General features: G+C 43.1%; 1 protein-coding gene across 3 annotated transcripts in view; it reads right to left on the bottom strand.

The window, feature by feature from the left end:
• The window catches only part of fnip1 (folliculin interacting protein 1), a 50,408-nt gene extending 37,734 nt beyond the window's left edge, over positions 1-12,674 (bottom strand). For 2 of the 3 annotated variants that reach the window (XM_080435142.1, XM_080435144.1), the window contains exon 1: positions 12,441-12,674. In XM_080435142.1, the coding sequence (XP_080291268.1) occupies positions 12,441-12,529 (89 nt within the window). In that variant the 5' untranslated portion in view covers positions 12,530-12,674. Of the gene's footprint in view, positions 1-985; positions 1,011-12,440 lie in introns of those variants that run through there. The other variant, XM_080435143.1, reaches the window with a different exon arrangement.
• Between the last annotated feature and the right edge of the window lie 6,603 nt (positions 12,675-19,277).

The following is a 19,277-nucleotide window of genomic DNA, read 5'->3' as shown; positions in this document are numbered from 1 at the left end:
CTAAAATCTGTAGGAGTAATTTTTTTTTTACGTTGAAAAAAATCTAAATATCTAAAGGGATGGGTCCAGAAATGGCAGATAAAAGAAAGAGCAACAAGTCTAGAAAAAAGAAAAGAAAAATGTGTAAAAACAGAAAACAGGTCACATAACAGAAACATCCGAGTTGACAAAATGTAAAGAAAAAGAAACTGGAGCTGATGTAGAAAGAAACACTGAAAGAAGAACGATGCCGAGAAGAGGAGGAAGTGTCATGTGGACCGCCACAGTGTCGAGGGGAGAGTCATTCATAAAAGCAGCACATGACTTCATGACTGTTACTTGTACTGCTTTGACCTCGACTGTGTACCACAAAACGACTCCAAATGTACCTCTCTGTACTAAAGAACCGCACACACACACGTTTCCTTGAAGAGAACGTCCATTCGAAGGACAGCCAGAGTAGCGGTGACTTCATTACATACAAGAACGAGGATGCTAACAAATTAAGGTATTCATTATTTTCACCATGTTCTTTAACAAAAGGCTCTTTCACTATAGCACATCTTGTTAAAATAAGCCTTTTTTGTCTAAATAAATGGCTTCTCCGTCTTTGTCAAACAGTTAAATTGTTAGTTAAAAAGAGACAGACAAGGTTGTCTCATCAAAAAAACTAAAGGTGCCCTGTGTAACAAGCCTTCTAATCCACACATAAAGCATATTACATAACTTTACACTAAAGACTTAATCAATGTGTGACTACAGCCAGCATCAGCCAGCAGAAAAACCACCAACTTGCTCCATTCAAACCCGTCCTCACACACACACTTTTGCCGTACCGCTAGTTTTGTCCAGAACTGTGAAAACACAAAGTTAGCCTAAATGAAATGACAAAGCCAACGTTAACCCTAAAACCCCCCCTAAGTAGCACTATCATTCCCCTTTAAGCAAGCACCATCATGCCCACTTGTAAGCACACACAGCGTGGTTAAATATTACTGGCTCCTACCTGGGCATCATTGTGCTTCTGCCAGTCTTTCCCCAGGCTTCGCTCTCCCTCTCTCCCCCTCTCTTTCTCTCTGCCAAAGCAGGGGCTAAGAATAGCGGTGAACTAAATTCACACAACAACATGAGACTGTCAGGTGATCGGTGGAGCACTGCTGTGTGTGTGTGTGTGTGTGTGTGTGTGTGTGTGTGTGTGTGTGTGTGTGTGTGTGTGTGTGTGTGTGTGTGTGTGTGTGTGTGTGTGTGTTGGACAGCGTGAGAGGCTGACCAGGGCTAGTCTCCCTCTGCTCCTCCTGGGACAACAGACAGCTCAGACTCAAATGGGCCAGGAGGCCACTTTCAAGACGAGTTGGACCCCCGTGCACAGAATTTTAATTATGGTCAATACCAGACCCGTGTCCTGGCTGCTACCAGTTCTTCCACAATTAATTTGTTACCGTTTCCCTTTTTTTCTGTTGGAAAATACTGTTGCGTTGTTTCTAATATTGATCATTTCTACTGTACATCTACAATTCTGAGCAGCACTGAATCAGTCTGACTCATCGGTTGATATCTTGAAAATACTTCTTCAGTATGGCCAAAACTATTAACCCATAAATGTGAAAATGTAAATGTTTTTTCCTTAACTGTAAGCTTTGATACACTGCAAAAACTTCTAGTACCGCAAATAGCCACCAGCACCTACTGAAATGATATTGTTTACCTACGTATCTGTAGTTAATTGATTAAGGTGATAACAAACGTCATGAGTCACAAGTCAGTTAGACTCACTCCAGGTACAACATCAATGTAGTTCCTTCTTAATGATTTCAAACAGTCCTATCAGTGAGCTGCCAGCGCAACACATGTGCAAGTGTACAGTATGTGTGCGTGTGTGCGTGTGCGTGTGCGTGTGCGTGTGCGTGTGTGTGTGTGCGTGCGTGCGTGCGTGCGCATTAAGGCAAGGCTGTGTGTTTCAGTGGCTGGTCTTCCAGTCACACCATAGCATTGTTTATTTTGTATTTTCTTAGCCACAACAGAGCGCGTGCAGTGGAGAACGACGGGACAGGGTGAGAGATATGTTACAAGCGCATTTCACACGTAGCCTCCAGGATACAGTTGTCACAACAATCTAAATAAAGCCAGGACAGGTGAGCGTTTTTTTTGAGGAGGGATGGAAAGACGTCTCCACACAATCTGCGCTGCCACTGACTGCACGGCAACCACAGATAAATGCTATCATATCCCGTGTGCGTGTCATACTTTCATCCCCTACAAACCAAGCAGTCTGCCTCGTCACAATTACATAATCTGATCACAATTATTTGAGCTAATCGCAATTATTTTGCATAATCCTTAGAATTGCATCCATTCATCTGTATACAAATAGATGGATGAACAGATCTTCCATCATTATTTACAGGTCATGTTCCTCTTTTACTCAACCTATTTATTTTGGGCAATAGCAGATCTACAAGCTCACAACGCTTCGCGAGTCAACATGTTATTTTGGCTATTTTTCTTTTTTTAAAGATGTCTTTTTGGGCTTTTATGCCTTTATTGATAGCACAGTAGGCTGACAGGAAATGGGGAGTGATGGGGAGTGATGGGGAGTGACATGCAGCAAAGGCCATCGGGATCGGGAGTCGAACCTGCGACATGCTGTCAGGCTGGATTACCATCCTAGGTGCCCAGACGGTTACGCCAACCGTCTGGGCCTATTTTGGCTATTTTTGATAGTAAAAAATTATCATTATTAAGGATAGGCGTGTTTGATTATTGGTACCACCAGTTATTGATGTTTCTTTGTATATTTCAGTAAAAGGCTTTTTATACTTATTTGTCAAAACTGCCCTGTCCAGTTTTGTTTACAAAGCATAAAAAGCAAATAGAAATGCCATTGACAAACGTTGCCCCAGTACATCACAGCCTCAAAAAACGAAAGAAAAAAGGTTGCTGGACTCGGGGTGACGATCCCTGCAAAAATAAAAGATAACATGGCAGTCACAAAGAATCACCTGCTTTTGAAAAGTAAAAGAACACCTTATAGAGACATGACAGAGCTAAATAATGCTACACGGGCAAAAAACGAAGCCCCGCTAAGAGCAGGAACACTCCCTGGCAGGCCTGCCGAGCGTGGCTGGATCACACTTTTCTGCCGGGTGAAAGAAAACACCTGCCACTCAACCACACCTCGATTCACATCGATACAAGGACAGATGGCACCACACACACACACACACAGGACACGGTTACTAGAAAACTGCCAGCGCCGGCATCAGAGTTTGAGGATCCTCTAGCCACTGTTGTGAATAAATACATTAAAAAAAAGACAATTAAAAAACATTTAATGCCCTGCGATAATGATCATCCATAATTATGCAATAAGACCCACTCACATCCCAACCTCTATACTCCTCTAGCGCAGTGGTTCTCAACCCTTTCAGGCCGCGACCCCCCGCGACCCCCCAAAATAATCATATTAACCACCCTGACAAGCACTTGGAATTGTAGGAGTTGAGGCATTACATTTAGTTTCTTTGACTCGGTTCCACAGATAAATAGTGAAAATAGCAGATCTACAAGCCAATGTTTGACCAGTTTTTATAGTATAGTTTGTAGTTTACTTTTGATGCAGTAATGATCTTTTTTCATTTCATTTCTTTTTTAGGTATTAAAAATGTAAATTGTCACTTTACTGTCATTTAGGCAACCCCCCAAAAATCATGTGGGGACTCCAATGGGGGTCCTGACCCACAGGTTGAAAACCAACGCTCTAGCTAACAATAGCTTTACTATGACTAAGTTAGAGTAAACAAGGAAAAAAACAACAGGCTTGCCCACAGGCTGAGAGAGCACCTGACTGCGTCTGTGACCGACTGTCCACCGTGTTGCCGCAATTACAGGTAAGAGGACAACTTCTGCATTCCAAAACTCACATGACTGCGAGTGGCGGAGGATGACAGCACAGCCTCAGGCCTTCCAGTCTGTCGGTGTACAATAACCGACTGTGCGACTGCCTCGTACATGCAGGATGAACGTTCTTAGAATAGAACATTCTCTGATTGAACGTTCTTCTGTACTAACCTCATTACTGGCCGTGTCTAGTACTGTATGTACAATCTCTGGGACTATTTTCTATTCCTGTCAATTATATACTGTATAATCTATTGTTAGTGCACTTTGTTTTCACTTACATAGCTACACCTAGCTACATAGCTACACCTAAAAGCTCTTCCCAGGCAGTCCCCCTCTCTCTCTCTAAGTCTAATATATATATCTCTCTCTAATATCTAATAATGTCCATCTATCCATCTCAGGATGGAAGAAAATCAACTCTGGTCCTATTTTACGTCATTCTCCAAAGAGATTTGGCTGGCAGGGTAGTGAAAGTGTCTTGCTGAATACTGAGTGAGGTACCATCAGCCACTGCGGTCTGTGGACCCCCAAATAAAGCTACTTGACATACATCTGGGTTTAAAACGTAATCACATGAACCTAGCTAGCGTCCAATTCTGGGGTGAACATTCAGCAGAAAATAGCAGTAGATTGCAGCTTGTAGATCAGCTTTGTTCGACAAAGACATTTGGTGTAGACATACAAACTGCTGAGGCTGAGCTAGCCTGGAAACCAGACGAATATGCCATTGCAAAAACAAGAATTGCCTTCGGCAGTGATATTAGTCTGGCCATGCCAGGCTAAGGCTGAGCAACAGCCTTAGTAAAATTAGTAAAAATAAAATGTTTGACCAAATCCCTCGAAAGCGATAGTGACAATATTGCAGGGACACAATAAGATTTTTGTTAAATAATCATCCGTAATGCCTATATGATAAGTTGGTTAAGGTAAATAATAGAACAGTTCAGTTAAAATTACATACTTTTAATGTAGCCTTTAGAATAATGAATGAATACTACAATAGTACAATCACAATAAACAAAACCCCAGAGACTATATCTAGTCTGAAATCATGATATTGATATAACGCCCAGCCGAGGGCTACAGTACAAACTAACTGCTGTTGAGTCAGGCGTTCCATGTTTGTTTGTGTGTGTGTGTGTGTGTGTGTGTGTGTGTGTGTGTGTGTGTGTGTGTGTGTGTGTGTGTGTGTGTGTGTGTGTGTGTGTGTGTGTGTGTGTGTGTGTGTGTGTGTGTGTGTGTGTGTGTGTGTGTGTGTGTGTGTGTGTGTGTGTGTGTGTGTGTGTGTGTGTGTACAGCGACAATACACGTGTCACAAGTCCCTCTGAATCAGAATCACATGAGAGGAAAGGCGAGGTGGAAAGTAGGCTAGTCGGTGATGATATGCATGACGAAGAATCCTGAATGTAGAGATGTGCTGTGAGTGTGAATGAGCCGTGTGTGTGTGAGCTGGTATTTGAAAACCACAGTTGGCCTCAGTTCACTTCCAATTCAGCCGTTATGGGAAGCGGTTTTGTTGAAAACTTTAAAGTTCAAGAATTTAGCATTATAAAAGTAAGAAGCAAGAAAGAGGATTTTGTAAGTCAACTTCACTTCTGACCGACCCAACAAACTGATTCAAGGGTCAAATCTAAGCATCTGACCCCATGTTCTAGTCTTCTGTGCCTTAATCTCCTCAATCCCCATCTCCCCCCCCCCCACACACACACACACACACACACATTTAGAGGCTGAAACAAGACTAAACGGGTGATATGGGAGATGCAATGAGGGGTTTGATTTCAGGATCCCAGCAGAGGAAATTATCACTCGGCATGTGTGTCACAAAGTCTGCACCATACGACTGTAAATGAGACTTATTCACCATCAGCCAGGTCCTATAGAGGATGTCTCCGAGTCTGTAATTACCTAGTTGTTTAGTGTAATTAGCAGGAAACAGGAAATAATGCATATTTTACAGTGCTACCGCATACATATGCTCCCAAAAGAAAATTCATGCATCTTGGCAGCTGGGAACCGGAAGGTTCTTGGTTAATCTCTGGCTCCTCCAGGCTTTGTGCCAAAGTTTCCTGGTGTAAGACACTGAACCCTTACTGTTTTTGACCAGCAGGTTGGTGGTGCCTTGCAAGGCACTCTTCACCAGTGTAGCATTTTTTTTGTTGTTGCTCCAAATGTAGTCAACATGCCAACCACACATTTCTGTGCAGCCACTGCCACTGTACCCCACTGGCTCACCTGCCAGTGAGGAGCCCCCATTGGGAGGACGTAGCCCCCCCGCCCTACTCCTCCCGTTCAAGACCCCACTGACAGTCGCCGCCCCAGCCTGTAGTTGTCCGCTCGCTTGCACCAACAAAGATCACCCTCCCGCCCGGCTTCTCTCCCTGTGGGGGCCAGAACAGAAAAAGGTTGTGACCGTGTCGATCGACCAGAAGGACCCTTGAGTGACGAGGCAATCAGTCGCCCCGAGGTGGCAGACCGAAGTGGTCGGGCAGGGGTGTAAGCATCGACCATAGCCCGGAGGTAAGAAGGAGCTGTTCCTTTCACTGCCCTATAGGCTAGCACCAGGGTTTTAAACTGAATGCGAGCCGCTACGGGGAGCCAGTGTAGAGAACGGAGAAGGATAGTTGTGTGGGAGAACTTGGGGCGGTTGAACACCAGACGAGCCGCAGCTTTCTGAACAAGCTCCAGAGGTCTGATGGCAGATGCCGGAGCACCAGCAAGGAGGGAGTTGCAGTAGTCCAGGCGGGAGATGACAAGAGCCTGGATGAGCACCTGGGCTGCCTTCTCCGTGAGGAAGGGGCGAATCCTCCTGATGTTGTAGAGGAGGAATCTGCAGGACCGTGTCACTGATGCAATGTTTGCCGAGAACGACAGTTGATCGTCCAAGGTCACACCCAGATTCTTCGCAGTCCGAGTTGACGTCACCACAGCATTATCAATGGTGATGGTGCGGACAGCCCTTCCCCGGGAGGAACATCAGCTCGGTCTTGTCCAGGTTGAGCTTCAGGTGGTTCGTCGACATCCACTCCGAGATGTCAGCCAGACAAGCAGCAATGCGTGCCTCCACTTGTGTGTCAGAGTGGGGGAATGAGAGGATCAGCTGGGTGTCATCGGCATAGCAGTGGTAAGAAAAGCCATGGGAGTGGATGACAGCACCAAGAGATGTAGTGTAGAGAGAGAAAAGAAGAGGACCCAGAACCGAGCCTTGGGGAACCCCAGTGCCTGTGTGGTTCTGACACAGACCCTCTCAGCATCACCTGGTAGGAGCGACCTGTCAGGTAGGATGCAAACAGGGAGAGTGCAGAGCCTGAGACACCCATCCCCTTGAGGGTGGAGAGGAGGATCTGATGGTGTCGAACGCTGCAGACAGGTCCAGGAGTATCAGGACGGAGGAGAGAGAGTTCGTTCTAGCGGCATGGAGCGACTCTGCCAGGAGGGCAGTCTCTGCAGTGGATTCGAACCCCTAGACTCCATGGTTGGAGGTGGACAGGTACTTTAGCCCTGCGCCACCTGTGAGCATGTGTTAGGGGTGAATGTGAGGCACATTGTAAAGCGCTTTAAGTGGTCGGAAAACTACAAAAGTAAGTCCTATAATGAAAGGAAGACCAATCAAATAATAATGCAAAGTACAATGCTGTGTGTACCACAGACAGTAAAATAAGCCAAACAAAGCAGCTTGGAAAGGTTCAACATTACCCTCCCTAATAAGGCAGCGATACCTGATGACAGTTTGTGTACAAAAACTGAAGAACTGATTTCCATGTTCCCACGTATGGGGTACCCAAACAGATTGAATAACCACAGAACCAAGAGAGATGTTTTCATACCACACCGGGCATGGCAGACAATCAAAGGCGAGCTGCTCAAAGTTTATCTGGGGATAGTCCATGACGGTGCTAGCTAAATTACCATGACCAGCATGGATAACGTCCAATATCTCTCTGATTTCCGCTGCTGTGCATGTTGTCGCTGATATTTTGCGGTTCTTAAAATAAATTAAAAATATCATTATGTCGCTGGACGTTGACCTAAATATTACAGAAGAGGAGGGCTGCTTTGTGTGTGTGTGTGTGTGTGTGTGTGTGTGTGTGTGGCTTTAAGATGAGATCAGATAGATCTTTATTGATTCCCGACTCCGCGTGAGGAAATTCAGGTGTCGTAGCAACACAGTAAGCGTCAAAACAAAGGATAGGTACACGTAGAGATAAGAATATAGATAAAATACAATAAATAGACTTAAGAGTCAGACACTAGACATCTGCATTAGGACTGACCGAGATAAAACATACAGTATGTACAGTATATCCTATTTCTAACAATAAATAAGTATAAATCTCACACACACACACACACACACACACACGTTATCCTTTAAACACAAAACTAACTACAGTATATCTTTACCATGACCCTGCAGTTCTAAGAAGCCTGAATGTGGCCACTTAAAATAGCCATGAAAGGAACCTGACGACAGCCACTGTCAACAGAGCTCTGGAGAAGCAGGCTTGTACACAGACACACACACAAGACCGGCAGGGAGGATGCTACTAGGGCTTCAACTATAAATTATTTTCTTAGCGATTATTCTTTTTTTTTTTTATTCATCAGATATTCTTGAAGCGACATGCCAAATACGAGTTTTATAATCATCTAAATTGATTAGTCTAATTAACCACTTAAGCCCCAATGTGAGCTTGCAGATTGATTTTTGTTATATTTGAAAATCGATAATTTTAGCCTCATGAGCCATCACTGAAGAAGTTACACCAGGGATTGGGGATTAATTTTGAGCAAACGCGTAACATCGTCATGTACCATTAATAACGTATTGTTGCGTTCAATAATTTAACGCAATTACTAACTTTTATCAATTTAAATCGCCTCCAGACGTTGACTTAATATAATATGACCTTTGCATTACTAGCCTGTCACTGTTCCTGAACTTATACTGTAGCAGATAGGTCACACCCAAAAATGTCTACTCCCTATTAACATTGGGTTCATGCCAACTCTCTGAGTCTGAGAAAGCAACAATTTACCTTGTCATCATATATAACCACATTAACCCTGTCATCCCTGTTTTGGGCAAGTCATTATAGGCAAATTTATTTCACAAATATAAGTGGTTAAGAACACACACACACAGTGTTCGGGCCAAGCCGAGCATTAAGCTGTATACTGAGTGGGATGGTTCAGCATGCGGACATGGCATGGACCACCAGGGTGGCGGGCCTGGCCGAGACAAAGCCTTTGGCTGGGGCTCAGGCCGGTGCCTGGGTCCTGGCTGGCAGTGAGCCGAGCGCTCTCACCGATATGTACAATATGCTGCTCCTGGTCACGCGCTGCAGCGAGGGAAATAGGAGAGGCTCTTTAGGCTTTCCTCACAGGGTCAGTCAGCCTGCTGCCCTCCGTGGTATTCTGACAGGGACAGTGTAGCGCTGTCACTGGGATGGTGGCCGAGTTCTGCAAGGCAACAGGGTTGCGCAACACACCAGAAACACCTATATATTGTGATGTGAAACCTTTATGACGCATGCAATACCAAATATTCTCCATATTTAATTGGAATCGGTGCAAGTTAAAATAGTATTTTTTTGTTTTACAATAGTCACCCAATTTAGTCGTTATGCCAATTCCTGATTCCCTGTGTATTCCAGTCCTTTGTCAATGCTAACTCCCATAGTTGGTTCTAGGGAGAACACAGACAACCATGTCTCCTCCTCTGACGTCAAGGCCATTTCTTTTCACCTGACACTGACAGTGACCAGTTTCCTGGAAGGACGTAACAGATATTCACAATCACTTCATGCTATTTTTACTAGTTCCACAGTTCCACACCCCACTGAACCCTGACAAACCTGTAGGAGTCATTAGAGCAGTAAGAGATCACCCTCCCCACTCAGCTCCCCTCCCACGAACATGGCCAATGATGTTTGTTGGAACCCCCAACCACGCCAGATGCACGCAGAGGATTCAAACAGCCCCACACCACCCGAGCGCCCTAAATGGCTACTTCATTGAAGGTTGACCAGTTCCACAGTTGACTGACGAATAAAGGTAAGAGTCAATGTTAAACACTCCAGCACTCAATTCAACCACTCCAAACACGGTTGTTTGTCTACACACACCTTGAAGACAATCCTGCCTCTTAATCTGAATGCAGTCTGCAGGTAAACTATCTTTCAGAATTTCATCCTGAAAATTGTGTTATTGATTCCAATAGTCCAATTAGATTCTCTATATTTATAACTAACTGGACCATGCCATAGCCAGGCAAAGTCTCTTACTGAGGTAAGTAACTCTGGCAAAACCTGTAGTACTGATAGGCAATAGAAAAGTCCAGTTTCACCTTTGCAACAAGTTAGTTCTTCTTGGGTTTAGCCATTATTTCTCCTCTCTTCTCTCTCTGCATTTGATCTCTTATCTTTTTCTTCCATTCCCTATCCTCCCCTCCACCTTCACCCCCCCCCCCTCCACCCAAATGTCCTCCTACGTATGAATCATTTTCTCCCTCATGTCCTCCTGCATTGCAAGCCATTCAATTAAGGATTTTTATGTTTTTACTTTTTAATACACCTAAACTGCAAGTTGCAACCCAGAAATGTGCTCTCCTCTCTTTCTCCCTTCTAACTCAAGATTCTATGATGACTGTCTTCAACCCAGTCCTCCCCCACCTTCACCTCCCTCTTCTCTTCATGGTGATCTATGAAGAGGAGAGCCTAATGACGCCTTGTATCAGAGATGAAGCGAACTGACCACAGTTATAGGCTAACAGAAACCTGCCACCTGCCTGTCTGACTCTGCCCTTGGCCAGTGAACCGACACACACACACACACACACACACACGCACACGCCTCTTGGATCGTGACTCTGGCACTGGCCAAGGTGTGTGTGGCACCTACACTATAACCCACAGGATAGAGCTCTCAGGTCCACAAGTAAATATATCCACACTATCATCTCACAGGGAAAGGTCAACGGGTTCCAGTGCATGGTTGTTCCATGCAAAGGAACATGGTAAAGCCCACGCAAGACCTTCTTTACTGAGCTGCCTGAAAAAGTAAAACACAGCCGGCTTGTAGAATCTGGATGATTCTATAAACTTGATTATTGTATAGTCTTGTATATCCACCACCAGCCATTAATTTGCACCACTTCACAAGCTGAAAAGGGTTATCAAACAGAACAGGACCTCTGTGCATGTGTATATGGTCCCAATATTGGTCTGGTCGTTACACAATGTAGTCCTGTGTTCATTTATCCATTTATAACTCGGAGAGTGTACAAATGGAACCAAATGGACTAGCATTGATTCCTTTAGTTCGTTTTGTACACTCTCAGGATTACATTAATTTCCCTCATGATTAAAACAGATGAATGGAATAATGTCAAGTAGTCTGCTGCTCAGACTACAGCAGTGACAGTCATAGTCACGTGTGTCCACACACACACACACACACACACACACACATACACACACACAGAGCACATACTGTCCCCCAGACAGTGCAGAACTACACTGTATGCATGCATGCAGACACACTGGTGTACTTTGCACCAACTTATCAATATGCTATATATAATACGCCATAATAATAATTCGTTTACTGGAATCCCAGGAGTAACGTGGTTAACATGCGCGATCATCCTGTTTACGAGAAATCTAAGCAGTGTATACTGTACATAATATATTATTACTGAAGTATTATATATTATACAGGATTATATATATAATATACAATATATATAGCAGTAAATGCACTATTATTATACATATAATAACAGTATCAATAGACACGAAAAGGGGTCACGAGGCTGGCTGGGAGTTCCACAAAGGGACAGCGTGTGCAGCCTGCTAGCTGTGTGTGTGTGTATGTATGTGTGTGCCTGAGTGTTGCCATGTCCACTTATTATAAGCAACTTTGCTTGTTCTTCTGTAAAGTTGCTTGTAAATAATGGTAGTTGCGGGTTGCGGTTTCTTGGGCTCGTTTCTAGTTGAGTTGCTTATTTTGGGCATGTTTCATAATTGTTTATACCAGTGGTTCTCAAACATTTTCATGTCAAGGACCCCCAAACTAATATGCATTTGTCTGCAGACCATCTGAAAATATTGTATGCCAGGGAGTGGGACCCCATACAAGATTTGTGTTGTTAAAATGTTTTTAAAAATATTCCACGTTTCTTTGAAAATATCAGATCTACAAGCTTGTAGATCGGCTATTCTCCAATAGCCGCTTTATATAGGTTTGGGCTCATCATCATGTAGCTTAGTCACTTCATTCGGGCTTGTTTTCATAGACCTGTTTCCTTGTTTTTCTCACAAAACCTGGCAACACTGGTGCCTCTCTTTCTGTGTGTCTGTTATAGCTACATTAGCATGCTAAACAACTCCAGCGAAACCAAAACAAACGGACGTCCTAGTCCTGCAGTAATGTGTGAGAAATACGGGAAAATATGAAAATAAACCGCCATCAGCAGCAGCCACCATGATGGACATCAGAGATAGCACGCACACATACTGTGTACACACACACACACACACACACACACACACACGTACCTGAACGCAGGGTCCTCTCTGCTACATCTCGGCGGCGGCGAGAAGGCGTTTCTTTTATTGAAAAGTTTCTGGAAAAGGGTCGGAGGCATTTTTTTTTGTACCAAATCGGACGAACTATTCGGTACAGAAAGAAAAAGTCACCTCCTCTGTGGTCTCTTCTTCTCAGAGATAATCATTAATAATAAATAATCCCAAGAGGAGCTAAACGCTGTGTCTTGTAACTGACTGTCTCCATCGGTGTCACGCAGTCATATGACAGCATTAGTCACACACCGTCCGCAACCGCAGGCTCACTGTTGCCAGGTTGTGAGAAAGAAACAAGCAACTAGGTCTAGGAAAACAATCCCAAAAGAAGCGACTATGGGCCACATCAGAGCACGGGTCCCAGAGGTAGAGTCCGTCCAAATGCAAAGAAGATCACCTTTTTAGCAACATCGTATCCCAAAAGTAAAGGTAGTTCGAGACACCTACAGGTGTTTGCAATTTCGCCGGAAAGTAAAATTTAACTGACGGGGACGGGGTTGGAAAAACCCAAGTACACTTTAGAAACAACAAGCCCCAAAAAAACGCAACCCGCAGGGCCGCAACTAACAATATTTACAAGCGACTTTGCAGAAAAAGAAGCCCAAAGTCCCTTATAATAAGCGGACATGGCAACAATGCCACAAGCTCCTTGGAAACCAAGCCCACTGCTGTTTTATGATTGGTCCGTCGGCCACTGCTGCTCCAGCTAAATATCCGATTGGATGATATTTTTGGCTGGGGAGGAACCACGTGGTCAGTGGGTTCATGACTGTGTTGATGTTTTTGTTTGAGAATTATAAATGGCTATTGGCTGGATATTATGAAACATTGTTTTTCATTTACCCGGTGGTTCTCAAACGTTTTAATTTCCCATAACTCTGAGATTGAAGCCTACAAATGGAACCAAATAAATGGACCCTTATTATACACTCTTACGAGTTACAGAACTGTAAGGGTCCATTTGAACCCGCCTCATCGAACCCCGAGGGTCCTTGTAACCATGACATCATAAGCAAAGATTGTTTTAAAAAATGTCCAACAATATATCTACAAGCTCGTAATGCATCACCGTGGCAGGCTTTGTGAGCGTTTTGCTATTTGTGAATACATTTTAAGAATGAATTAGACTAATATGAGAGTTAACACAAATGAACAAGTTCATTTATTTTAGGTGGGTACACATTTACACATGAAAGTATTAATTAAGGCACATTGAAACATAAACAGCCTTTTTTTCTCCTTTCTTTCTTTCTTTCTTTCTTTCTTTACAAAAGAGCATTTAAGTGTAAACAACAAAACACACAAACATACATAAAACAGTGAGGCACTTAAATGGAAGATACAAGCACGCTACGACACCTAGTGGTAAAACCATATTCTTGCAACATAAAAAGGATACATGAGACATGTTCACTTTTCAACAGCGTCTGTTGCCGAGAAATATGGGTTACTTAAAGTCGATATATTACTCTGGTTAAAGTGCATTTTAATAAGTTCAGGTTTGCATGGACTACAACAGAATGTCTTTCGTATTGAGGACTGTAACAGTTGACCAAGCGGCAAATCAGAATTTGCTGATTGTTGAGTTTTATTTTTCTCACACCTCTGGGAAACAGTCCAATGCAGCAGGTAAACAGTGAAGGCCTTTCAAAAAAAAATTAAGAGACTTGCAAAATAATAGAAATACTTAAAGCACAACTAAAGACAACAAACCATACAGTGACTGCACAAAAAGGCTATCCCTTAAATAAGGGCCCATGGCAGCTCTGTCTCCAGGTTGTTAATGCATATGGACACACACACACACACACACACACACACACACACACACACACACACACACACACACACACACACACACACACACACACACACACACACACACACACACACAGCAACTCAAATCTAGCTTCTATTGTTGGACAAAACCCACATAACCATGAAATAAAAAAATAACTAAAACACATGCATTTTATCAATGATTTCAAATATGACTTGTCAAAAGGGAGCAAGTGTGATGGTCATGCAAGTCACTCAACACAACAATGACTATGGGTCTACTGACTGTTCTGTGTGATTACTTTGTCTATCCTTTCTGATTAATGTCTCAATGTTGTTTTGTCCTTGAAAATAAATACAGTTCTCATACTGAGGATGGTAGAGACGTTCGGGGGCTGGCCTGCATGCCTGCAGCATGTAGATGTTTGCTGCTTGGCTCAAGTTCATCAAGGTGGAGTTCTTCACAGGGAGATCTCCTGTGAAGATCTGAGGTGAGACAAACGTCACCGACTCGCCTGTGACAGAGAGGAGAGAAGACAACAAAACCAGAGGGAAAGAGATTAAGTTCAGGAGACAGTAGAGTAATATAAATGTATAAAATGAACAGGTCTTGTCCATTCATAGCAACCCTCTGCCTCCATGTCAAGCATGAACGTTTGTTCCATATGTAGGTACGTTGGTTATGATACTCATAGCAATGATTGTCAGCAAAGTAGGTGACTGAACATGCAAGTAGAGCCCTTATGAAGGTGGGCAGCCTGCCCACCTTTGGCTGAACAATGAATAACTCGAGTCTTCATCAGTCACTGATGAAGGATTGGAGTCTTCATCAGTGTCATCGGAATTGGTCTGGAGAACCATCTTATTCTGTCTGATTGTCCCTGGGTGAGTTATCACCTGGGTGGCTGGGTCACACAGTCGGTCCGGGTCACCAGCATTCTCATTTGTCAGTGGGACAGGCAGTACCTTCTTTCTCAGGCTTTCAGCCACCAAAGGGCTTATACAGCGCAGTGTACCTTGTTGTGCTGGATGGTCTTTCTGCTAGACTGTGTATTTGAATTTAAGTGAAGAAAAAGACAGTGAGACAGCAAGAGACACAGATGGATTGAGAGCAGTGAATTTGAACTCCACTTTGACATCACTATAAGGCCATTGAGAAGCAATATTTTACTGTATTTGTTTGTTTAGTTTTTAGCTGAAAAATTAGGGGGGGGAGGTAAATGCCTCCACAGTCTGATAATGGTAATTAATTGTATCATATACTATAGAAGCTAAATTTTACCTCCCTGAGAAAAAGACAACAGTGCGCTGTTGTGGTCACTGACATGCCATCATAAAGTCTAACCCAAGCTAAAATGTAATTTGTGACCCAAGTGTTTATCTTACTCTAGGTCGGTTAAAGGAACAATTCCCCCAAAATGAAAAGTGTCGGCAAAAGCTCAAAGCAAAATTCTCCAATACATCCTTAAAGGGATATTTCAAATTGTTGATTTTATCGTCTAATCAGGCTTTTGTGAGCCCCCTAGACAGTTTTTAAGTTGCTTGATTCAGTATTTAGATATTTGATATTGATTTTATCAGACACGCCCCCTTCCTATACAAACCTATTATAACTTCCAACTTCCAACATGTTAGATTCATCAAAAACACCCGTCCTTTCTTCATTGTATTACATTTTTCATTTTCTTAAAAAAATATAAAAAATAAATGAAAAAAGTAATTGAAAAACTCCTCACGTATTAGAAGGACAATATCAGTCACCAGAACCAAGGACGGGTGTTTCCGATGAATCTATCATGGTTAAAATGGAGTTTGAAGTTGTATGGGAAGGGGGCGTGTCTGGTAAAATGAATATCACATATCTAAATACTGAATCAAGCAACTTAAAAACTGTCTGGGGTGCTCGCATAAGCCTGAGTAGACAATAAAATTACCCACATTTGTTTTTTAAAGTGCAATATCCCTTTAAGTCAATGGTGACAAATTCTTAGGGCAACCGCTGCAGCATAATGCAGTCTTCTGAACTCGGATGATCACACATTCACACTCAGTTAGACAAGCAATTTCCCCCCACATTTTTTTCTTTTTCACAATCCTATGCAGATGTCAACCCAAGTCTTCTCCCATTAAAGAGTTTGACACCAAGAGGAAGTAGTTAACCGATTTATTTCTCCATTTCCAAGGTTTCCAACAACAAAGCAAACAAATTAATAACAAGCAGTTAAAGGTGCAACCAAAAAAATAATGGATATTGTAAAGTAAATCAAATATGTAACTCAGAATATAATAGACAAAAGTAAATACAAATAAACACAGATAAACAAAAGCATACATGGGTCATGAACGCATGGCTGCTTGGGCTGGAGAAGGACAGAATACTGTGGACTGAGTGAGGGCTTGAATGGGGACACACCCGGACTGGCATAGACCATATTCACACGGCGGCCATGTTTCTATGAAGTCAATGAAAGTAGCCACCCCGGGTGGCGGCACTTTCAATGTTAAATTCCAATATGGCCGCCGTGTGAATATGGTCTATTGGCTAATGACTCAAGTGGTGATGGCAGACACCTGTCTGTCATTGGAAATTAATTCAGCATCAGGTCTACTTTGAGGTGTGGACGTTCCCACATGATGGGTGTGAGGCCTGTTGTTCTGTGGAGCTTTCTGTGTGCACATTCGGCTTGCTAGAATCAGAACTGTCATCAGAATCATAACTGTCAGGTTCAGTAGTGGGGCGAGGCACTTCCAGGCCAATGAGCTCATTCTGGTCTCCTAGTGGTACCAGAGCACCCCCCCGGAGGTTCACCCCCACCTTCAGCCCTTCGACGACTAAATGTTTCAATAAAAGCAAGAGAATCTATTGGTGGTTCAGGTTCTACAGGGTCATCATTGAACACTTCAAGACTTGTGTTCCAACAGAGTTTGTTTTTCCCTGCCTTTCCCCTCAAGCTCCTCCATTCTGCTCCTCATTTATTCCTTTTCATAATTTTCCTGTTGCAGTTTTCCTCAGAGATTCTGCCATGTTAAACAGAGACTCTGTCCATAGGAAGTGTGGATATGGCTTTTTGTGGCAAGTTGGGAGGCTGTACAGTACTTCGAGCCCATAGCCTTGTGGTTTATGTCTGTCCCTATTGGGATAGACTTTGGGCTGTACTGCTCCATTGGTTTGTCTTGCAAGTCAACTTAGGTAGTCAGCTTTCCAGCTCGAAGAACCATACTGAAAACTGTCAGTTTAGTTCTGGTTATAGAGCTGACCGCCCATGTTTTCTCCCATTAAAGAACTTGACACCAAGAGGCAAGTTAACTGATTTATTTCTCCATTTCCATCGTTTCTGATAACAAAGCAAACAAATTAATATCAAGCAGTTAAACGGTGCAATCAAATATGTGACTCAGAATATAATAGACAAAGTACTGTAAATACAAATAAACAAAATCTTACATGGTCATGAACGCATGGCTGCTGTGAATACTGTGTGGACTGAGTGAGGGCTTGCATAGGGACACACCCGGACTGGCATTGGCTTATGACTCTCAAGTGATGATGGCAGACACCCTTCTGTTATTGGAAATGAAGAGAGTGGGAAGTGTCCAGAGGCTGCCAATGAGACAGCATGGTGAATATTCACAACATCCTCAGTGCATACTGTGAAGTTACAGATTGTGTATTGTCTGATTGTGTTAGATGTTAGATGAAGTTATTTTCCTTAAAGCTGCACTTACTTATTCTAATGAATAAAACACGTACATTTTATGGTAGAGACTAGAGTATGATAGCCAACTGTCTGCAGTGGTTGGAGGTGGTCTCCCTACTCTTCCATTGAGACATTTAAACCGTGGTGGCTGGAAGGACACTTAAAGTGGTTGACAAGTAGTACTCCCTGAAGCTCTTCCCTGACTGTGCTGGGATTGCCAATGCCTCCCCTTGATTGGGCAGTAGAAAGTTCACTCACACACACACACACACACACACACACACACACACACACACACACACACACACACACACACACACACACACACACGTATCAGTCAGTTACGGAATATGTGGTGGCTGTATATGTAAAATAATTACCTAAACGCCTACAGGATTAATAAAGAAATTCTATCGCGTTTTTACAAACAAAACGTGTGAAGCAAACTTTATAACTATACAGGTGTGTGTATAGGCTGGCACAGTCTGCTGCATCCCCGCACACCCCCATGTGGAATGAATTATTAATAGCCTATGATTGTTCAATGACTCCTTTTCTTCTTGTCTAATATTCGGCTTGTATCAGCTACTTGTAGTAACGTCCCGTCTCTAGTCCATTTAAGGGTGTAAAGGCAGGTACACATTGCAGGACCTTAAAGTTCTCGGGGGGTTATCTGATCGTTAAGCATTACACACTGCAGGAGTTTATTTCTTGAAATCAGCTGTCATAATATCGTTGTGGTCTTCACAACAGGATTGATCCCCGACAAGGGCTGACACACTGTAGGATAGTTCACTAGGATGCAATCTCCAGAGTCAGACCCAATACATACATTTGAGTTTATTCCAATTCATTTTATCGACGTATCCCGTGATATGCCTCTCTCCCTCTCCCTCTCCCCCCTCTCTCGCTCTTTCTCTCTCTCTCTCTCTCTCTCCCTCTCTCTCTCTCTCCCTCTCTCGCAGTCAAGTGCGCAGAAGCCGTCAGTGACAGCGTTGCCATGTCCGCTTATTATAAGCGACTTTGGGCTTGTTTTTCTGTAGAGTTGCTTGTAAATATTGGTTGTTGCGGGGTGCATTTTTTGGGCTTATTTGTGTAGTTGCTTATTTGGCCTTGTTTCCTAATGTTGTTTAAACCAGTGGTTTAAACAACACATAATATGTATTTGTCCGCAGACCCCCCTTCTGTAAATATGTTGTGCCATCACTGACCCCCATACAAGATTTGTGTGGATTTGGAAAATATTCCACAATTTTCTCAAGATTTTTATTTGAAAATAGCTGCGACGCGTTGTGAGCTTGTAGATCGGCTATTTTCAAATATCCAATGTATTTGT

The sequence above is a fragment of the Gymnoscopelus braueri genome, assembly GCF_963280865.1.
Source record: "Gymnoscopelus braueri genome assembly, chromosome: 8".
Classification (NCBI taxonomy): Eukaryota; Metazoa; Chordata; class Actinopteri; order Myctophiformes; family Myctophidae; genus Gymnoscopelus; species Gymnoscopelus braueri.
This window is presented reverse-complemented; position numbering and strand designations above follow the sequence as displayed.